At 34.2% G+C, this 24,075-nt stretch overlaps 1 protein-coding gene across 2 annotated transcripts; it reads left to right on the top strand.

The window, feature by feature from the left end:
- The first annotated feature begins 7,013 nt into the window (after positions 1 to 7,013).
- Positions 7,014 to 9,261, top strand: LOC122274262. 2 transcript variants are annotated; one of them, XM_043083282.1, is made up of 3 exons: positions 7,014 to 7,169; positions 7,258 to 7,596; positions 7,695 to 9,261. In XM_043083282.1, exon 3 carries the CDS (start codon positions 7,705 to 7,707, stop codon positions 8,908 to 8,910), a length of 1,206 nt encoding a protein of 401 aa, XP_042939216.1. In that variant the 5' UTR covers positions 7,014 to 7,169; positions 7,258 to 7,596; positions 7,695 to 7,704; the 3' UTR covers positions 8,911 to 9,261. The 2 variants fall into 2 exon arrangements, with proteins under 2 accessions (XP_042939216.1, XP_042939215.1); XM_043083281.1 differs by lacking the exon at positions 7,014 to 7,169 and having other exon boundaries at positions 7,176 to 7,596.
- The last annotated feature ends 14,814 nt before the right edge of the window (positions 9,262 to 24,075 follow it).

Here is a 24,075-nt window from a genome sequence, read left to right on the forward strand (position 1 = left end):
GGCTTCAACTCAGTTGCAGTCAGAGGCTACATGTATGTATAGGTTCATCCGTTTTTGATTATCAAGACGACAAGGGACATGAGTTGAACAAATATAAATCACCCGATTTGTATTTTTATGTTCTTTGATCGGAAAATAATAGAAACGCGCGTGCACTTGTCATTAATTGTAAATTTGTTGGTGAAATGACCAACCTGTCTAGCGTTTTGCAAAACCAAGACCCTCCTTGTAATTTGCCTTATCCTAAAAAAAATGGCTCCGTCTATTAAAAATATAATAAAAATAATAAAATCTACATTTAATTAAATATTTTACGTGTTGAGCCTACTTATTGAAAGATAAACTGACCCACATGTAAAGAATGTTAAAAATATAATATAAATAATAAAATTTATATCTTTTTACCAATTTAAAATTTTCAAACAAATAGTAATTTTACAGTGTTAGTCTGTTAGGTTGTTATGGTCATCTCTTTCAGAAAAACTTGCAGAGCCATTCATTGGAAAATTGAAAATTTGGAAGTTGGAATGAGACGAAATTTGATTCATGGTATTGATCCATTACCTATCACCAAAATTCGGAACATTTTACCCAAGAAGTGAAAAAGAGGATAAAAAAACGATGTGTTCATTAATGTTAAAATAGCCCATAATGATTGTGTTTTAGTAGCTAGCTAAATGGGTAAATCGCTCTTCTTTTGTTACTCATATATGTCAATTTTAATCAAAAGAGTGACACTTGATCTCTTCTTTCTAAATGTTATCATTTTTTTATCACACATATATATTGATGTTGATCCAACTTACGTAGTTTGGTAAGTTTGTTGGCCTTGTTTATTTTTACAAAATTCTTATCTCATTTCATTTCAATTTAATCATTATAATTTTTTTAAATTTTTATATAAAATAAAATAAATAATTTAATTTTTTTAAATTTTAATACAATTTTTTTAAATCTCAATATAAAAATAATATATTTTAATAATATTTTATTTAATTTATCTCACCTTATATCTAAAAATTACTAAGATTAAGCATTATAGTTCACTGATATAGTCAACAAAGTGAATTTACATGTGGAAGATGATCCGATAAAGATGTTTCGGTAGCTCCACTGTCCAAAACACTAAAAACAACTCAATGATTATTCAGTGCTTTTCCCCCAAGACGTAAAAACAAATTGACGAGCACGTTTCTGTGAAAGATTATAACAACTTTCCCTGTTGGGATTGCGTGAGTCAACTGAAAATAGAAGAAAAAGGTAATTGAATAACTCCGGATTAGGAGCCTATTAGCAACAGTAAGGCACCGCCAGCAAGGGACTGTTTCGCATGGACCCCAATTTTGAACAATCAGCACCAGCTGTATTCGATTATGGACCAAGTAGTTTCTTTTCCCTGCCGCCAGCACCTTCCCTTCCTTTCTCTCTCTCTCTCTCTCTCTCTCTCTCTCTCTAGGGGGTTGTAGCAATTTTTTAAATGTCGTTTTGTGTAATAGGATTGTAGTTTTGTGAATGTTCTAGGACCACAGATACAGTGTTCTGGGACCACTTACTTTACGCAAAGATGTTGGAACAGTTTAGTAAACTATTTGTGTATGGATTATTCATGTACCTACCTCATGTCTGGTTCAGTACTATTAGTCGGTGCCGGCTTGTAACCCTCGATAACAGACTCATAAATTCTCTGACTATCCAGCTCTAGACGGCAACCCTCAATAACCCAAGTGTTTTCTATGTTCCTTTCAATTCTTTGCAGCTGTATCTTATATATCCTATAATATATATATATATATATTTCAAGTTCGATTACGTTTTGACTCGTTAAACATGTTATTTACATAGAAGTCTCTCACGACTCACATTAATTACTAGCATCCATTCTATGAGATATACGACCTGTCAAACTAATATTTGTGTTAGTACTTACACACAAAATTATAAAAATTAGAAAGAAAGAAAAGGCTAAAAAGTAGTTGAAGTTTACAATTTTTAGAAAGAGATCGGTATCGATTATTTATGTAATTTTATAGAACGGTTTTAAGCCTCTAAACCAAGATGTGACATTTGTCATTTGAACATTTAGTACTTAGTAGTGGAAACCAGAACCTCGTTGCCGGCTGCTTGCTAATTTCGAAAAAAAGTTATATATTATTAACTCTGATTTAGAAACCCGGCCTCCCACCCTTTAAGCTAATCAGTGTAATAATGCAATAAATTAATTAGGAGGCATGGATACTGATCATCCCTGTTTCTCAATCACGGATGTCTTCTCTATTGCACCAAACTACATTAAAATGCACCTGAATATTGACATTAACGTCAAGCAAGGGCCACATGAGCCATGCATGTTTTTAAATCACAAGCTAGCGCACGATCCTTTTATTCTATGTAAAAATAATGATATTTTATACAACTGATTAATGTGATGGTGTCGGATCAAAGTATGGGTGGGATCAATTCCATTCAACGTTGGCCAGCCTTTGGGCCAAGATCGAGCTTGAGCACATTAATTACGAAAAAAAATCTTATATATGGTCGTTATAAAAAGGAAAACTCGTGGAAATTATTCTTCAAGGAGCTTCAGATCTACGTTGGAATAGCTTGGAAAGAAAAAGAAAGAACGTGGAAATGCGAGCAGGCCGCTAGGAAGGGGGGCAATTGATCCGTATATGTTGTGCAAAGTGATCAGGCACATTATGCCGCTTGGAACTCAAGGCTCAGCAGGAAGATAAGTGACAGGTACGTCTCACCTGATGGTTCAGAAAGGGTCGTACAGCGACACGCCTCGTATTTTGCCTTTCACATCAAGAAATACGTACGTACAGGTGGTTACGTGATCCATATTCCAAGGTCCTTGAAATTAAGCTGCCCTAGCTAGGCTTCAGTTTTAAGCTGCTTCGTAATTATGAAGAATTATTTGTAATTGAAAATGATTCTTTATAATAAAAATATATTTATTTTAATAAAAAATAGTTATTTTTATAGAAAATAATCAATAATATATAAACAATTTTCTCGTAATAACTTGCTAGTTATCCTTATGATCAACCTCAACAACGACATTCTTAGCCCCCAACCGGTAATAAAGGTTAATGACAAACAAATCCATAGAAACGGGCAATATTCCATGCGAAACATGCAAAAAAGAATTGCTGATATCTTAGTCCCTAGGAATTGGATTGATTGGTAAAGCTAGGCTTTCATCTTGCGCAAGTCATATGTATATCTCAATTCTCATTGGCTTGATCTTCATTATTAATGACAATGTAGAGGGGAGGGAATGATACACATGCACGATCACCCTGGATATTCGACAGCTAGTAAGGGTGTGGACATGACATGAGAATAACCAGGTGGAGGTGTGTCCATGTGCTTCAACATGATTTCTAATGGATTGAGCTTTTCGGGAAATAATAACACCAAAATCATTGACTTTCATCATAGATATTTATATAATATGAGTAATCAATTATTATACTTGTTAGGGGCCGGAGATCATTCATTCACACACGCACACGCAAAAGTTTTCAAACGAGGTCTAAATTCATGTGGGACCGAGGTCTTCATCAATATCAGGAATGTACATCTGTCGATTCAACCACAGAATACTCAGAGCCGAATCCCTTGCGAGCATGACCATTAAGGCTAAGCGGCTAAAGCCCATGGGTCCCCCTGAAAGCAGAAATGTGGATTCGTGATATTCTTTAATCCAAAGAGGTACTACACCCCTATTATGGCCAGAGACTTCATATTTGGGTTGGCTTTCAAGAGTCCCAAGCCCAAGCGGCCAGGCCCGAGAGGGACTCCTGAAGATGATTTCTTATAAGTGGCCCAACATTTCGTTAATTTACAGACTGTGACAGACAGCTAGATCTTAAAGGTGGCCAATCTTTCGGTATTAAATCGAAGGATGGGCTTGTGAATGTGATCTCAAAATTTGACACTTTAAACTCTTTACTTAAGACTGAGGGCACGTTTGGTGTTAAGGTGTTCTCATATCATCTGATATAGTTTTATACAGATTAGTTATACTATCAATCTAAACACACAATTTATTTTATTTGAAATAACTTCACTTCTTTCATCTTAACTCAACAATAGTTATTTATATAACTTTTGTTATATAAACTCAAATAAACTAAGATGCTTATAACATCTAAATAATAGAGTCTTAACCGTTGAGGTGGTCACCTTTTGAAGCGTTCACCGGTAACCAAAGCTTCACTCCTTCGTTTTGATTATGTCCTGACGCTGAGTGAATCCAATCCATAAACTTGGATAAGTTTATCCCATTTTGTCAAGTAGGTAAATGAAGCTTACGAACCACTTTTGCTTTGTCTTAGTCTGGTCAGGTTGGGATCCGGAAGACATTCACATAGAAACTCTTGTTATTCACGAATAGATTATAGTAGTGTAAAATGCAAATTTAAAAAGAAAAAAGAAAAAAAAATGAACAGCAATTTCTGATTTAAAAAAAGGATATTGCTACATTCCCCAAATGATGTAGTCCGAAGATCATCTACAGAAGAAGGGAATTTTTTTTCATTTATTTTTTTATATTCTTAAATTTTTTAAAAAAATTATAAAATCACTACAAAATATTTTCTTAATCATTAAATAAAAAAATATTTCGGGACACGCTAAAGCATTTCTCTTTAAAAAATAAAACACAAAAACAATGTTATGAAACTATATATGATCACCATGTGTCCAACTTTTGTTGGCCGGGAATGTAGTACTGTTGCTCACATTCCTTTGAAATCGAAGTTTTCTTCAATAAATAATGTATTTACACATCGAATTGTAATAATGTAGCATAAATTATTGATCACAAAATTTATTTTCTCCTAACAAACTGTAATTCACTTTGGCTCGATATGCAATGTTCGGAGAATAAGACGAAGGATGGATTTGAAACGTATTACAAAAAGTTTCTTTTAAGAATTTTCAAAAATTTCAATTTGAATACTAAAACCATCTCAACCCATCTTATTTTATTATTATAATTTTTATAAATTCCTACGTAAAATATAATAAAGAATTTAATATTTTTAAATCTCAAAATAATAATAATATTTTAATATTATTTTATTTAAATTTTATTTAAAATCATCTCTGGTCTCACTGTTTAAACCCAACCGCAGAAAAAATGGCCAAATTGAGGAAGAAAATGTTGCACAAGTAAGGCTGCGTGTGTTTTTAAATGAATATTTAAGTCCCTATCAGGGGAAAAGAGAGAGAGAGAGAGAGAGAAGAGTTTCGGTATGGATCTATGGGGTCATGACGACTGGGTCAGGTAGGGCATGGCCGATTGATAGCCACAGGCCCACAACCAAAAGCGAACTGAATAATTAGCACGGTCCATGATCCATTCGATGACAAAGACCTCTACGTACCACACACCGTCCACCTCCACTGCCTACTCACCTGATCTTTCTATTAATTAATCTGCACCTGCTTTTCATTAGTTACATTATTATCATTAATTACTTATCAATGGATGATTGATAAACAAAGCTAAGCTACTAATTAATTTGTTTAATAGCCAATTTGAGTGTGATTTGACAGGCAATTTAGATATTTATTCACTCAATACGGTGCATACGATCTTGAGAATATAATATAGATAATTAATATCTCGTTTGGTTACATAAATAAAATGAGATGAGATGATAAATTTGTAAATAGTAATGAAGTAATTTGTAAATAGTAGTGAAATGGTTTGAGTTAAAATTTTTATGAAATTTCGAAAAATGAGAGAAAAAGTTTAATACAAAAATTATAAAGTTAAAAGATGGGTTAGAATATAAATTTTCAATTTTTTTATTTGAAAATGTTGAATAATTTTTTAAATTTTATTGGAAAGTTTGATAAAGTTGTAATGATGTTTAAACAATGATTAGATAGAAATTTTTAAAATTTAAAATTAAAAAATGTTTGAGTTTGAATGGTATTTAAATGTTGAAATGAGATTAAATGTGATGGTTTTAAAAGTTTGTGAAATCAAACCAGGCCTAAATCTACCTCTTATTATCAGCTTCAATTTTTGGAATAAGTAATAATTTTACATATTATTAAAGCAGAGGTAATAAGTTTCAACTTTGTATCTACGTACTATCTCATTTAACTAAGAAATAATCTACCCATTAGCCGGTTTACCATCCCACACTTTACGTGGCAAAACCGATTCACTAAACCAGATTCACTAACAAGCAAACTGGTTTTGCCCTAACTCCTTCGTCTCCCCATCAAACCCTCCCTTTCATCTCCACCCTTAGTGCATTGTGTGTAGAAAATTTGATGAAAAAAATAAAGTGAAAATCAAACCAACCCAAAGCTGTGTGTGAGAGAGAGAGAGAGATCTTGATGACAGTGAGGGGGTTTGATTAGAGATATGGGTTTGGTGATGGGTCTAATATTTAAAAGAAAAAAAAAAAAGGCACATCAGATATTAGGTGAATAATGAATGATATATAGCATATATCTTTAACTAAATATTCAATGTATCGAACTCATCCTTTGAAAAAATCTAACACACAAATAAAGAAGGATAATAATATAATATAAATAATTAAATATTCCTCATCTTAAATCATCCATCCGACCGGCCAAATTTGAACCGGAAATCCAAGCAGCCAGCAACTGATCAGATTGTATTGGAGGTGGGGGGAAAAGAGAAGAAGCTTGTGCGACTGTAGTGATCGATAAGGCCTGACAACTCCTAAAACAAATTAATTTAAATAATAATACGCTCATAATATTTTTTGAAACACATTTAAAAAATAATTATCTTTTATTTAAACAGTTGCATGCCTTGGTACTTGTTAGCGGAGACCTTTTAATTAATTGCCAGCGCCCACCATCTTATTTCATACGATTCTCCTTTACCGGTAGCTTATTTTTCTCTTTACTTATTTTTTATTGTTAGAATTAGCCATTAGATGCTGCTTTTACCTTAATCTAGCTCATATCTTTTTCTCGATCCCTTTCACTCTGGTCTCTGGATCGTAACGTATTGGCCTCTCTCTCACACATTCACTTTGAGTTTGACCCGTTGCCAGCTACCGGCAGCTAATTTTCTCTCTACTCAAATGGCGACCCCACCCTGCACTCTCTAGAGACTAGAGAGGATCTATCTATCGTTGAGCCCTCTTTTTCCGAGCTAAAAGGTTAAATAACCTTTCCTGTTCCTTTCATTTCTCTCTTTTCTCTCTCTTTCTTTCTTACTCTGAAACCCTAGTACTTCATGAGTTGCAGGGGAATAAAGATAAGAAGAACCGCAGAACAAAACGAGATCCTCCCATATCTTGCATAGCCTTCACCCTCCACCTGATCTTATGGTGATGATTAACATCTACTCGCATATTCTCCCTTATCTTTGTGGAAACTTTTGTTCCTAGTGAAACTGCAAGGGAAAGATTCGCTTCCATCGCAGATCCGGGATTCAAATATATGGCTTTCATGTAGAACTGGTTTATTAAGATGTTTCTGATCTTCATTCACTTCCTGGGTTCTTTTGCTTCAGTATTCTCATAATTTTCTCTCTCTCTCTCTCTCTGTGCAACTTTGCCAACATCAAACTTCTTCGCTTTCCAGGTTTCATTATTTGTTAGCTTTCATATTTGTTAGCTTTCATATTTGTTTTCCTTTCCCTTGATCATCACTACCCTAACTTTTTTACTTTTAAGTTACAGGCCGTTAGCTATGGATTCTGGTGATAGTGGAAGTATGCAGTACTCTTCTAGTGGTGGTGACGAAGAGTACGATTCACGGGCGGAGTCAACCCCAACCTTCATAAATCCTCCTGGCCACTACAGTTCCATCTCAAACCCACAGCCATTGATTTTTTCTCAAAACCAAAACCACCAATTCGATTTGTTGGATCTTTCATCTAATTATCATCACGCTTTCTCCCAATCTCAAGTGAACTCAAACCCCAATTCTATGCTAAATCTGGATGCTGTTCCATCTAGAGGCCTAAGATCTGAAGCCAATGGCACAGACATTAGAAACCTACCAGCTGCAGCGTCATCACTATCAGGCCAATTCCATTCCCAGGGTTCACGCCCATCATCGCTGCAGATACGACCCGTTCATGACGATGGTACTGCACGAGCTACAGCACAACCCAACGTTGCCCGCAACTCCAAGAAGCGAACTAGAGCTACAAGGCGAGCTCCCACCACTGTTCTCACCACCGATACCTCGAATTTCAGGGCGATGGTGCAAGAATTCACTGGGATTCCCTCACCACCCTTTTCAGCCTCACCCTACTCTCGCCGACTTGATCTTTTTGGCAGTAGCTCGGCCTTGCGGTCCTCAGGTAATTTGGAACCGGTGGGAGTTCGTTACCCTTTGCACCCTTCTCCCCAAAAAGCGCACCCCTCTTCTTCTTTGTTGAACAACACACTGGGTGATGCTTCTACTATTGCTAGTAGTACTGCTAACAACAATTTTATCACCGTGAATAACTTCCATCAAATCCAATCTAGTCTAGACCCTTCAAGACAGCCTCGAAATATGCGGAACGTCCAACCCCCAATTCTCGCATTTCAGTCTCTACCAGAAACATCTCTTCATCCTTCACTTAATGTGTCCGGATTTGGTGCACCGTCTCCCGGAAGTGTGGCGATACCATTTCTTGAGGAATTGGGTATGAGCCATGGACATCTCAATGTAAACCTTAGTGGGCTTCCAAATCATGAATTAGCTGGATCGAAGAATGCCACTGATCAAGATCATTTGAGGTCTTTGGATGATAGTTACGGTAAATCGGCCAGTGTTGGTGGCTGCAAGTTGAGCTACTCGGCATCTCCATCGTCGGGTTTCATCAACCATGAGAAGGGTTTTCTGAATATGTCTGCAAGGGATGAAGGTACGGTTGATTCGTGGATTTGTCCTTCAGATTAATTAGAATATAGAATGCTACGAATCACATGCAGTAGTGTTAAAAGTACGATATCATGAAGAGGTTTAATTTTGCTGCGGCGATAAAGTAGTGGTGGCTACCAGTGGTGGTAGTGGTCAATCATTTTAGCTTGAGATGTATACTAACCTGATTACCCGCCCATCACACCTTAGCCAATTTGTGGCATCATATTCATGTCTTTTTTATGTTTCTTCTCTGTATTAGTCAAAGATTAATATTATGTAAGGCATCATATTATTTTAATTGTGTACGTAGATATGTATTACGTCTTTCTTTGCTGTAATTGAGATTATATTTGCATCGGATGCATATAAAACTGAGGTTTTTCAATATTCTCGTCTGTAATTTGTTTAATTTCTTGCTTTTCACCTTTCTTGGATATATCCATGGCTTCCTCATACGTAATTACGTACTTCATCTGCTGGAGAAGAAGACGAACAGTACTGTCTGTGCCGGTGCCTTTCATTAAAGGACCTCAGATTGTAAACTTTTTTAACCTTTATCTCACACCACACACACACACACTCAAAGGTCTCTATCTTTTAGAGGAAAAAAAAAAAAGTTGCTAATTAAGGGTGGTCCAAGTAGTACTACTGTTTAACTTCCTTTGAGATCGTGGTGCTATGAAAATTGCACGGCTAGCTTGCTCTTGAATTTATGGCAAATTAAAAGGCTATATATGTATATCACTGTTCATGTGCCCACTCCCTACACATATATGGTTCGATCTTTTTTGGGTTTTTATTTTTATTTTTTATGAGTTAGAACAAGAATCACAGGCCACGGGCTCATCATCGGATGAAGTTTTTACATTTCTAGCTATCATCATGAGCTTTTTTTCTCCGCTGATCAACATGTCATGTTCTTATTGCATGGAGATATGTGTGTGTATATATATATATATATGTGTGTGTGCTGGTTTATCGTACGTAGAATCTTTTACAGGATATTAATTGGAGTTTCTACTTATTATATTATTAATAATTTATAATTATACATAAGGATCGATCTCATAATCAATTAATATCAGATAGGTCTAGCGCGCTTATGTTCAAGTGAGTTTGAGATCGACCCCGTCAGAGCTGGATTATAAATTAAGTTGGAACTTATTTTCTCATTGGAGATTTCCCCTTCGAAATTTTTGAATATCTGATCACCCATCGTACATATATTTACATATATACATATATATATATATATAAGTGTGAGCTGTCTGCATGTTATATAAATATATATATATATATATACATATATATATGCGTCTGTGTGCGCGCGCGCCTGTGGTACCGAGCTTTTGTGTAAAAGAAAAAACCCTGAATATCGATCGGACTCGGAGGTGCCTAGCTATCTCCGTCATCTGCATCACAGCATGCGCATTAATCCCTTGTTTACTGTTTAAATGAAAAATTTAATGAGTAATTAGAAAATTTTAAACCGAGCTAGCTACTACATGCACAGTGACAACAAAAAATAAAAAAATAAAAGATCATTCGGTGCGCATTAGAATGAAATATTGCCATTAGTGCATGGAATTATGATCATGAGCTTGTCATCCACAATATATATATAGGTGCTAGGCATATATATATATATATATATTGGAGGATCAAAGACAGTTCATGAAGAGATATCGCTTTTATAAGATTTTGTGTACGGAGTAATTGTCTAATTATATATAAAATAATTAACAAATTATATATCAAGCTACTAGCCACCTAGAAATCAATGACCAATGTTTTTTTTTTTTTTTTTTTACAATATTGATTAGAAGTGAGAGAGGTTAATCTCCTATGTTTTTTTCAAACGACTGAATGTTAATTTGAGCATAAGAGAATTAGGGAACACGATAATGATCATCGGTTGGAAAATATATTAGCTATATCCAAGAAACGATATGATGATGGCGATGAGGAGGAGGAGAGACTATTGGCCATATGCAGGATTTTCGTATATAAATGAGAGGACACGTTGAGAGGATGTGGTGACATGTACGTGAGTACTTTTTTTTTTTTTTCCTTTCTTTTTTCTTTTTCTTTCCTTTGGAATCGCGGTGGCCCTTTGGCAGGGAATAATCTGGTTTTTAGCAATGATGATCCTTTCTTCTCTCTTTTTCTCTCGGTCATTCACTTGTCCCTGGAGGGTTCTGTCAAGACAAGATAGAAACAGTACTGGCCACACAAAACTTCTTGCACTGAAAAGTTAGCCCTAACTCTCCGTTCTTTCTTACGTCTTGTCCAAACGATCAACGATCTTGAGCCAACCCAAATCTAGAGATAGGGGTATTGAAGAAAGCATTTACATTTATATATAGCATTTACATTAATGCATGGCACGTCTATGCTGCAAGCTTTTTGTTACATCTAGATCTTAATTTTTTTTAAACAATTTTAATTTCTATGTTATAAGTATATAGTTGTTTGGCTGATGATCTCATTAACCAAATTATTAATTGATTAGTCTATAATATATATATAAACATGACAAACACTCAATTCATGATTTCCTTTCAACTTGTGGGCTAGTGTTGATTCCCTTATGCCACTTTTTACTGTTTGTTTAATTTCTTCGTTTTAAATGATTTCTTGTGCGTAAGAGGTGATGAAAGCTTGACGCAAGGTGGGGGTCTTGGAAGTCTGATGATGATGATCAGAACCAACTCATAAAAACCCTGTCCCATGCAGCTCTAGATCAGTCTTAGACTGCTGCTGCAATGTTAGACCATTAGCTGGGCATCGAAAGATCGATATTCATAGAGATCAAGATCTCATGCTAACTTCTTAATTTCTAGCTTTTTGATCTTTCCATGCTGCTCGTTGATCTCTGATCTTCCACAAATTATATATAAACTCGATCGGTTCGGTTTCCTGGTCATGCAGTATGAACGACGTCGTCGGAAATCCCAAGTACAAGTAAAAGTCGTACGTACATATGGGGATATATATATAGGGTTTGGACCTTATTAATTAACATTTAGATTAGTGGCCACACCTAACTTATATAAATGGAGTAACCGAAATAATTTTAGGGGGCCGGTTGGGCTGTTGGACAAGTCTCTATCCTATAAAGCCGACTAATTAGCTAGCTAGCTACTACTCCAATATTGTAAAAGAGTTTATCAAAAGTTTTGTCTATCTTATAATATTTTTATCAAAATATTTAGATATTATTTTGTTTTGAAACTATTTTAACTACTTAATTCTTTGATCTTATTCATTTTTGTTTTCTTTCGATCTCTTCCATCGCTACACTAGTTTTTGTTTCATTAAAGAGAAAATAACGTCAAATATTTAATTATTATATTATCATTAAACCCTTAATTAAAAAATATGAATTTCTGGTCCCATCATTACATGGTGCACTCTACATCATGAGTAGTACTACTCATCTCATGTTCACCAGATTTTTCTGAAAGCAAAAGAACTTTATATATTGATCAGAAATATTTAGCCACAAAAAGTTATATAAAGTGCAAAATTAAAAAATTAATGCATTTTGATATAGTATATTAAATTTTAAAATTATTTTTATTATAAAATAAATTTAATATAAGATATAAAGTCACGACGTTATAAGTTTATAAATTTTTTTATAGTGGTAACAGTACGTTTATTATATAAATATATACTGTACTTAAACCACTCTAGCTAACTATATATCCTAACATGCAAGCTATAGTACTTCTCTTGCAAGGGCTGTGCCTATGTCGAGGCCGGAATTAGAGCTAGTAAAACGTCTTATCTGATGCCTGCATTCTCGAAATATGTTTTAGGTATTTAAATAGCTAGAATTGACTTTTTTAGAGATCAGGGAGAGAGAGTCTGTTTGTTTCTTTCAGCATAGTTTATTCATGAGTTCGATTTAACCTAATTAAGATTCTCAGAAATCCCACATATAGACAAACACACATGTAAATATTTTATCGATCGATGCATATATCATCGATCTTTTTATATATGGTCAACCTCTCAATCCGTTACCTTTTCTTTTTATCATTTTTTGTGCAAAACAATTCTCAATGCTTTCAAATCCGAAAATTTTGGTTATTTAGAGAGATGGAGGGCATTATCACTGTCTGCCTCAGCGGGTGTTCAGTGATTTTCATTAACCCCACCTGTTCCCCACTTCAATTTTCCTTTTCGATGAGTGAAGTCAGGAGATTAATATGATACAGTCATTGAGATTGATCGAATACTTGTATATATTTATAGTTTGAATTTTTTTTTATGTAAAATTATATATCTCACACTATCATTTCACTCTTATCTTGTAAGATGTGACACATTTATATAGTATAATATGACTCCATACTTTTGTTCAAGAAATTTTATGAGATTAACTTTAACACTTTGAAAAGGCTTTCCCCATAGTCTCATTAAAGATATACACACATGTATCAAGAATATCTCTTAAGAGTTACGGCTTGAATTCTAGGGTCCAGAGTAAAAGAGTCGCACGAACAACAATAAACAATATTGCGAGATTTATAATTAATTGTGTTTAACTCCCTAGAGTTTGAACAAAGGTTCTACAGAATTAAATAAATCTTAATTATACTTTATAGTTTAATTCAGACGCGCGTTCAAGTCAATTAATTTATAATTATGGGTTTAAACCAGTCAATATTAAATAGCGGATGGGGGATAATCAAATTACTTATTTTCTAATAAGTAATGCTACATACAGTTTTAGATTGTGTAAATTTTGCATGTATACTCACTTTAAAAAAAATGAGATTTATAATTAAAAAATTAATTTTATTATGTAGATCTTCAATTTATCTATTTTTTTCTAAAAAGGTATACGGAAATTACACGTTCTAAAACTACATGTTGAAAATTTAAACCGAGAATATGTAAATAATATTTTATTTTTCGTAGTATTGAAAATAATAATTAAACATATGAATTTATTTTTGGAAAAAATAAAATAAAATCATTTTTAGAAGATATTATTCCTAGAAGTGAAAAGATCGAACAGCTCACACTACAACAAAAATCATTTTTTGGGACGAATTAGAAATCGTCCCAAAAAGTGAGATTTTGGAATGAAATTTGAATTTCATTCCAAAATAACAAATGAATGTCATACCGTTCGAACGCTATTCTTAGGGATGAAATTTTGTATCCCAAATAAATTAACCGTTTGACCGTTAATGATTAACCATTCGAACGTTTAATTGTTACCGTTTGAACCTAATATTTGTGCGATAGGCAAAATTATTTTGGAGAGAAATTGATAAACCGTTCGAACGGTAAATTATAAACGTTCGAATGATGCATATTCACCGTTCAAACGTTATTTGAAGCGCTCGAACGGTGACCAAGGTTTTAATTTTTTAAGTTTTTTGCCAAATTATATTTAGATTAACTAGTAATTATAAAAAATTAGTTAATTAAATAATATGAATCATCTAAATTAAGAATTAGTGTAGAAAATATAAAACAATACTATTTCACACTTAAATACTGAATTTACAAAACACAAAATGTTTTCCATACAAAAAACAGTAAATAAATAAACAAAATATATCATAAAGTAATTAAGACCCCAAGTCTTTGCACATTTCCTCGATTGCAGCTATACGTTCCTCTATTTGTGTCAGTCGAGTACTGATGGTGACCTGAGTCGCAGACATGGCAGCAAACTCTGTACGAAGCTCAGACACAACAGAATGGATCTCCATACGCACTATATCGATCACTGCTGATGTCTGTTCGCTGATCCCTGTACGCACTATCTCAGCCATCTCCTCACGAGTAACACTGTGGACTGATGCCTCGGCCCGTGTAGATGTCTCAACAGCTGCAGCTGAGACTCCATGATCTCCCGACTGTGCATCTCTGTAAGGATCAACTGGTTCTGGAACATGTGCACGAAAATGCAGTCTCGAGTGTCCCGTGCAGCGTGAGAGGGTAGTGTTGTTTATCGGTCCCATCGGCTCCCGTTTACGCTCGGCAACATCTGGCACAACACCAACACATAGTAGATATCGGGTGATCAGGACTCCGAATGGTAGTATATCCATCGAAATGTATCGAGATTCTAATCGAATCCTATCGAATATATACCGCACCAAGTCGATAGGAATGCCACGAGCGACCCGTATCATAAATTTCGTCCGATCAATGCCAATTTCTGTCTTGTGCTGTCGAGGGTCATTGTTATTGGCAATTATCAAATTTAATATCTTAAAGAAAGAAGATAAATCTGCCTGTTTGATGCTCTTCGTCCCGTCATACGGTGGAGCATCTGGACCGACAACCAAATCCCTCACCTCATGATCAGCAAGGGTATCGACCTCATCAGTATAAACTGATGCCTCCTCCTCAGCTGTCTCCGCCTCAACTGAAGGATCAGACTCTCTAAGCACCACATTCGGATATGCATCTGGCAGCCTAGGAATACCGAGATGCTCAGCAAGTCCATCCCGTGAAAATACAACAGGTACTCCTCGGACAGTGATCATGTAGGCCCCAGAATCATCTGCGCTGGCACTGCCGAGTTCTCTATAAAACTCAACAACAATGTCAATGTAGGAGACTGGCTCCCATGCTTCCTCCCGTTCATCCAAGATAGGTCCCCAACTACGATCACTGAATACTGAGGGCAATGAATGACCCTCCCAGAGAAGACTCTAGAAATCAGAAATCTTCACTGGTCGCTCCAGTGAAACTGTCCTCTCCCGAACTGGACCACTACTACTCTCACCAAGATTGCGTCGCTTACGTGCCGGTCTAGAAGTAGACATTATAATCAACCTGAAATTTATAATTACAAACTAGATATATAACATTAACAAGAAAAATACAATAAAGAACTATTTACAGTAGTTTGAAACAAATAGTAATTTAATAATATTTGATATTATGAACAACATTATTTTTAATAAATATATCTCTCAATATCAATATTAATTAGATAAATATTAATAGAAATATAATATTAAAAAAAGACTGGAAAATATTAGATTTCTAATATTAATGTATTGGAAAATAGGCTGACCGTTTGACTGTATGAATAACCGTTCGAACGATTCGTGTAACGGTTAAACGGTAACAGACCGACCATTCGACCGTTACGTTATATCGTTCGAATGCTACTCATAGCGTTCGAACGATATTCGTGTAGATCGGGATTCCAGGTCGAGTCGACTCGGCCATTGAAATCCATGGAATCTTTCGATTTCCTAGATTTTACAACAAAATAAATGCAATAGAAATCTAAATAAACGTTCCTAACATGGATTTATGCAAATCTATCGATTATTTTGATGTATAAATCAATTTATCCTAACTTAAACAATTAATCTATCAAAAACCTAAATCTAAACGGTAAAATGCTTTAAAAATGAAAAATACCAGTAGTTAGACGTAGAGGCTTTGAGTGGGCACTATTGACGGGGGCGAAGACGGCGTTCAACGGCGGAGATTGACGGTTTGGAGGCTTAGAACGGAGGAAATGCAGACGTAAAGTTTCGTGAAAATGACGTCGGGGGCCTTATATATGCAGTACCGTTCGAACGGTAAGTTATACCGTTCAAACGTATTAACTGAATATTAATACCCGTCCCTAATTAATCCAAATTTCATGATAATAAATGTTATTTAAATGCAATATTCGATATTAATTATATTAAATATAATAATTAATTCAATTATAATATATTTTAATTGTTAAATATATTAAATGTAATATATTTAATGCACTTATATATTATTAAACACTATATATTATATTTATAATTTTATATATATATAGTATATATTATATTATATTTAATTAAAATATATTATACTATTGAATATTATATAGTATATAGTATAAGTTATATTATATAGTATAATTAATATAATATAGACTACTATATACATGAAACTATGTTCATGTATTTATATAACACATATATTATATGTGATATTAACTAATATATATTAACTAGTATAGATGACACTATATATATTAATAGTAGATATCCTATTATTAAATAATATTATAATAATAATATAATATAATAAACATTATATATATATGCATGTGATACATATAACCCTATGCTATGATACCATATATATGTTATATATAATAGGTTAATATATGTACTTGACTATAATACTAGATGTAAAATGATATTTTATACTATATATGTTACTAAACTATATAATATATGTTTGATTATATATTATATAGTTATATTATTATGTCTTTAAACTATAGTATATTTACAAGTTATTATATTTAAAGGTATAGTGCAAAAAAAATACAATAAGTAACATTTTAATTTGACGTTTGAACGGTTTAAAATAACCGTTCAAACGTATAAGAAAACGTTCGAACGGATATTTTCACGTTCGAACGTTTAATTAGGGGGGAAAAATTTTTCCGCTAATCTATTTGACGTTCGAACGTTCATTAAATAACCGTTAGAACGTCAATGTTCTACATTTACACGACAGAACCTCACAATTTCGCACTCGTTCCAGTCGACTTCCAGTCGCTCCCACGCTCATTTTCTTCCAACCAACGCCATTATTCTTCAATCCAGCCCTCAAATATTACTAACTTCTATCAATTTCTTATATTTTCGGATTAAGATGTTGTTTTTACCGTTTGGTGAAGAGTATTTAAGTTTTGGGTATTGGGTACAGGTGAATTTTTCGGTTTATCTTTCCAAATCAGGTATTCTCCTTAAATATATTCTCATTTTAGTTTTTATATAAGTGTTTTCGTTTGCTATAATAAGTTCGTCATATAATTTGCTATCTTTTGATGTAATTAGACTGTAAATATTGAGATTTTCGGAGGTTGAAGACGACTATAATTTGAAATTAATCCGTTCGAACGGTATTCGTATGCCGTTCGAACGTATGTCCTTAAATCGAACGGTGACTAGCACCGTTTGAACGTTATGTTGGTCAGTGTTAAAATAATTAACACTTTAAATGCAGGAATTGAATTAAAAATTAATTATTTATAATCTATATTTACTAATACTTAAATACTTAGAAGATTAAAGTAATCAAATGAGAATGAATTAAATTACAAATCATCTAAGATTTAATAATACTTAAATATTTAATAGTTGAATTATTCAATTATAGGTTAATACAAATAGTTTTGTTTTAATAACACAAAAATACTTAATCTTTGAATTAATAAAATGAATTTTAAATAAAATACAAATAATCTAGATTTAATAATACTTAAATACTTAAAAGTTAAAAGTAATCAAATGAATATGAATTATAATATAAATTTCGAATTATAATTAATAAAATGAATGTTAATTACAATACAAATAGTTATAATTAATCAAATATTTTGAAAGATATAAAACAACTATCTAATTATTTAATAATATAAATACTTAATTAACATATGTTGCATTGTTTGTTTGATACATGTTAAATATTGGCATATCTTATATTGCTTATTCATCAAAATTAGCCTTAGACCCGTTCGAGAGTTATCAATCCGCCTTAATTGAAAGATTGATAACTCTTGAATTGTCCAGAGTGGACAGTTTGGAATTGTAAGATCATTCTCGCAAACTATGGATCTATATATGTTATACGTCCAGAATTAAGATTTTCGCAGATTTATCCCTTGTTCTCCGGATATGCAGTTTTCGGTGATGTTATATCGACAATTAACAAGTCGGTGCACACAACCAGACGAGCATATTTGGAGAATTATAGGGAGATGCTGCCGAAATTTTGTTGGGCGTGACAGATTATAGAGGATAGGTTTGCGACTATGATCTTACAATTCCGAATGGGATAGGACCAACTACCCGATGTAAGGTGGCATACTCTTTGATTGATACATAATGCATGCTTGTTTGTTGATGCACACGTGATTGTTTATAATGAAGATAGTCAGCATGGATAAGAGTTGGATGCGAGTTAGCGATCGTTTGGGTCAGAATTACAACGTATATGCTGAAGGTGTTAAGAAATTTTTAGAGTTTGCATTGGGTACATGTGATAGTGATGGACGTATTAGATGCCCATGTAAAGAATGCAGGAATTTGCGCTCTCATAAGATAGACTTGGTGGGAGAGCATCTGTTTATGAAAGGTATTAACAAGGGTTATACTGATTGGGTCTTACACGGCGAACCATATCCAACTTCATTTGATGTTCCACATGAAGAAGAAGAGATCGATGAAGATGTACAATAAGATGTTGTTGGAGATGAGTATGATGAGGATATGGAAGAAATGTTAGGTAACATCGGTGTGAGAATGTTTATGAATGAAGGTGGTACGGACACATCAAGTTTAAATGATGGGGGTCATAATACTTTTGCACGATTGTGGAATGAGTCACAACGTGAGCTATATCCAGGATGCAGAAGACACAGTAAGTTGTCATTTACTATAAGACTGCTTCACATAAAATCAATGTGCCGATTATCAATTAAGGCTGTCAATATGTTACTCGAGTTGTTTAAGGAGGCACTGCTATCAGATAATACAATTCCTCGTAACTTCTATGAAGCAAAAAAATTGAAATGAGGACTTGGATTTGATTACAACGTAATACATGCATGTAAGAATGACTGCATATTATTTTGGCAAGAGAATGAGCAGTTGAACAAATGTCCCATATGCCACGAATCAAGATGAACATCTGATAAACAAAATGTGCCGCAAAATGTAGTACGCCACTTTCCATTGACACCTAGATTACAACGATTATATATGTCACGTGCAACAGCTGCAGACATGATATGGCACTCATCAGCCAGAGTTAGAAACGATGATATTTTATCATATCCTGCTGACTCCCAGGTGTGGAAGGAATTTGATAAGGAATACGCATGGTTTGCAGAAGAACCACATAATGTGAGACTTGGGTTGGCAACAGATGGATTCAATCCATTTGGGAACATGAGTACTAGTCACAGTACTTGGCCAGTTGTACTTATGCCGTATAATCTACCATCGTGGAAGTGTATGAAAGATTCATATTTCATGATGAGTTTGCTCATTCCAGGTCCGAGATCACCGGAAAATTATATAGACATACACTTACAGCCATTGATTGCAGAATTGAAAGATTTGTGGGAGAATGGGGTTGTCACATTTGATTCATTAACAGGCAAGTCGTTCAAGATGCATGCTACCGATTTATGGACAATAAATGATTTTCCAGCTTATGGAAACTTGTCAGGTTGGAGTACTAAGGGGAAAATGGCATGCCCAACTTGTAACAAACACACTAAATCTGAATGGCTCACTTACGGGAGGAAATTATGTTTCATGGGTCATCGTCGATTTCTACCTGGTGATCATAGATGGCGGGAAAATTCACAAATGTTTGATGGTACTGTTGAATGGGGTCAACCTCCACCATATTTGTCTGGTGAAGATTTAGTTGCACAATTTGTAGATGTTGGTTGTAATGAATTTGGTAAAAAACAACGAAAGAGAAAACAAGCTACATTTGAGTTGAATTGGACTAAGAAGAGTATATTTTTCGATCTTCCATACTGGTCAAAGTTAAAATTACGACACAGTCTTGATGTTATCCATATTGAAAAAAATATAAGCGAATCCGTATTGGGAATATTGATGTTAATTGAAGGAAAAATGAAGGATACATTAAACTTAAGGAAGGATTTGAAGCGGTTGGGAATAAGACCGGAAATGCAGTTGCAAGAAAATGGTTCGTCCGTTTACATGCCGATTGGGTGGTATACATTGTCAAGGAATGAAAGGGCTACTTTTTGTGAGTAGATAATGAAAATTAAATTACCGGATGGTTATGCCTCAAATTTGACAAGGTGTATGCGAACAAATGATTGGAAAATAACTCGGTTAAAAAGTCATGATTCTCATGTCCTTTTGCAGCGTATCTTGCCTATTGGTATCAGTGGGTACTTGACTAGACGTGCGCGTGGCTTTGATTGAGTTGGGTTTATTTTTCAAAGACTTATGTGCACGGACATTAAATGTAGAAGCTTTGTATCTAATGGAACGAGAAATTCCCATACTATTGTGTAAGCTAGAAAATATTTACCCACCGTCATTTTTCGATGTCATGGTTCACTTAGCCGTCTATTTGCCATGTGAGGCTCGACTTGTAGAACCGGTTCAGTATAGATGGATGTATCCCATTGAACGATTTCTTGGGAAGTTGAAACGAACAGCTGGTAACAAGGCTCGTCCAGAAGGATCAATTGCAGAATCATATATTGATGATGAGTGACATACCTTCTGTTCCAAATATTTCCACGGAGTTGACACTAGGTTTGATCGGCCAGAAAGAAACTTTGACGTTGACAGAGCAAGACAACGAAATGTGTTTTCCGTGTTTTCCCAACAAGTATGTCCACTTGGTGCAGTGCGTGGTTATGACTTATGTGGAAGAGAGTTTGAGAAAACTCAGTGGTACGTGCTGAACAATTGCCCTGAGATAGAGAATTACTTGAAGTAAGTATTAATCTTTTCTTAATTTAGTATTCGCTCATATACTTTCGAAAAATTTTAAGAATATAAAATACATGTGGTAATCATTAATTTCAGTGATCATATTAACATGCTCAATGAACTAGGAGTAAATGATATAGACCAGAAACATGAAGAGGAGTTTCCGAGATGGTTTGAACAACGGGTAATGACATTACATATGCGACACTCATTCAATACAAATAGAAAATATTGATTGTTTTTTTATTGATATAATAGAAGTTTTACTTAATATGTAGGTTGTACAAATGCATGCCAATAATCCAAACGATATATTAGATGAACTGTATGCATTAGCGCGTGGCCCATCGAGACGGGCTATAAGATATTCTGCATGTATTTCTCGGGGTAGTAGGTATCACACAATAGATCGAGATCATTATAGGAAAACACAAAATAGTGGTGTCCTAGTTGAAGGAAGTCATGATGGAGAAAATATTGATTTCTATGGAGTGATTGTTGATATAATTGGAATGAAATATTTGGGGGAGCTTGCAGTGTATCTGTTTAAGTGTGATTGGTGGGATTTAAGCAATCCTCGAACTCGAGTCCGTGATGATGAATATTTTTTGAATATTAATACATCAAGAAAATGGTACGAGGATGATCCATTTATTTTAACTTCTCAAGCATCTCAAGTATTCTACTTAGATGACCCGAAATTAGGAAATCAATGGCGAGTAATACAAAAATATTTTCCAAGAAATATATATGATGTTATCCCTCAGGCAGAAGGACGAGATGAAGAAAAATATAATGCCTCTACTCAAGAAGCATACCAAGAGAGTCAGCCTGTCTTTAATTTGTTTGTAGATTTGAGCCAGTATGAGATGATTCCATTGAATAGAGAAGATATTGAGGCTGAAATTGTTGATGCGACACTTGAGCAAAATGTTGATTCATCTGAAGTATCTATAGAAGATGAGACTGAATTGTCAAATGATACTAATACAGATAGTGATTGACGAATTATGTTTTCACATTACGTGATGATGATCACTATTTTACTTAATGAATATTGTATCAGTTTTTTGAAATTATGTCTCCGAAGAGAAAGGAAGTTGGCAACCCATCTCCACCTGTTCCTAGCTCTCCTTCAGACTCACCATTAGAGATTGACTCTACAGAACAAGGTAAAATTCTAATGGTCATAAAAGTTATTAATTAAGATTATAATAGAAAATTGATTATAATGTTATATATCATGATGACTTCACAGTACAATCTCGTCAAGGTCGAGGCACTACGAGAGGCGTGACGTTGAAAAAATATCGTAAGGTGGGTAAGATCAAAGTTAACATTCTTGATGAACATACCAAAGGCGAAGGACAACCAGCAGCTTGGCTTGCATCGCATGTGGGTGCTCTTACACGAACTTATGCACTTTTGGCAACAAGTTCATGGAAGAAAGTCCCCCAAGATGTTAAGGACCTTATCAAGAAGCGTTGTTTGGTAATGTTTAATAAACGAAATTTAATTGGACTTATGATTTTATTTTACTTTAAAGTTAGAATATTATAAATGATAATATCTTTATCTAAATTTTTTTCTGTAAGGATGATTTCGAATTAAATTTTAGTCGGAGAGAGGAGCGTAAAACTGTGGAAGAGCTTATGAGTAACGCATTCCGCAAGTATAAGACGAGATGTCCTGAGCATTATAATAAGTTTGAGAATAGTGAAGAAGCACGCCAACATCCTTTTCAAGATGTGCAACCTTCTGATTAGGAAAAATTTTGTGACATGTTTGAGGATCCATCATATAAGGTATAATTAATTTAATTATTTTAGTCGTCTTATTTTTAATTTCGCTTTCTAATATTTTCAATTCTTATGTAGGAGCGAAGTTCTATAAACAAAACAAATAGATCAAAATTGAAGATTACTCATCATGCAGACTCAAGATCTTTCCACCGCCTCTTTAAGAAATTGGCATTGCTATTCTTTTAGTTGTATATAGTTAACTGAATATATGAATCATAATGACTTTATATCTTAACAAATCTTTATTATAGCAAGATTCAGATGCCAATTATGATCTGACAAAATTATATGCTGAATCACATACTAATCATAATGGAGAGTGGAGTCATCCTGATGCCCGTGAAAATTATGTAAGTATTATAATTTGTTTTAAATAAATATATTTGAATATTTATGATGATATTAACTCTTTATCTTATGTGTAGGATAAAATGGTTGCCCTGCGTGCTGAATCTGCGTGAGATCAAAATTCCTCAAATAATGATGTTGAGATTTTTACACAAGTTCTGGGTAAACATTTAGGATATTTGAGGGGTTTGGGTCGCTGTGTAAAACCTTCTCCCTCTTCCTCTTCTTCCGGGTCTACTTCTATAGCACAAGAGAATGCGAATCGCAGAATTGAAGAATTGGTTGCAAAACAACAAGAGTTAGAGGCTCAATTGGCGAGACATGGAGATGCGCCTCAAACAACATGAAGAAGAACAAGCAGAGTTCAGGAGAGATATGCAATTCCAAATGAAACAGCTTATGCAACAGTACAGGCCTCCTACCAACTGATGGTTTTTTACGTCTAGCTTATGACATTATCTAATTATGTATGAACAATGCTAATCTCATGGTTATTTATTTCTTCGCACTTATTATAAAACTTTTGTGAGTAATTAAGCAGTTCCTAATTTATGTTTTTCAAA

Source organism: Carya illinoinensis, chromosome 8 (assembly GCF_018687715.1).
Source record: "Carya illinoinensis cultivar Pawnee chromosome 8, C.illinoinensisPawnee_v1, whole genome shotgun sequence".
Classification (NCBI taxonomy): Eukaryota; Viridiplantae; Streptophyta; class Magnoliopsida; order Fagales; family Juglandaceae; genus Carya; species Carya illinoinensis.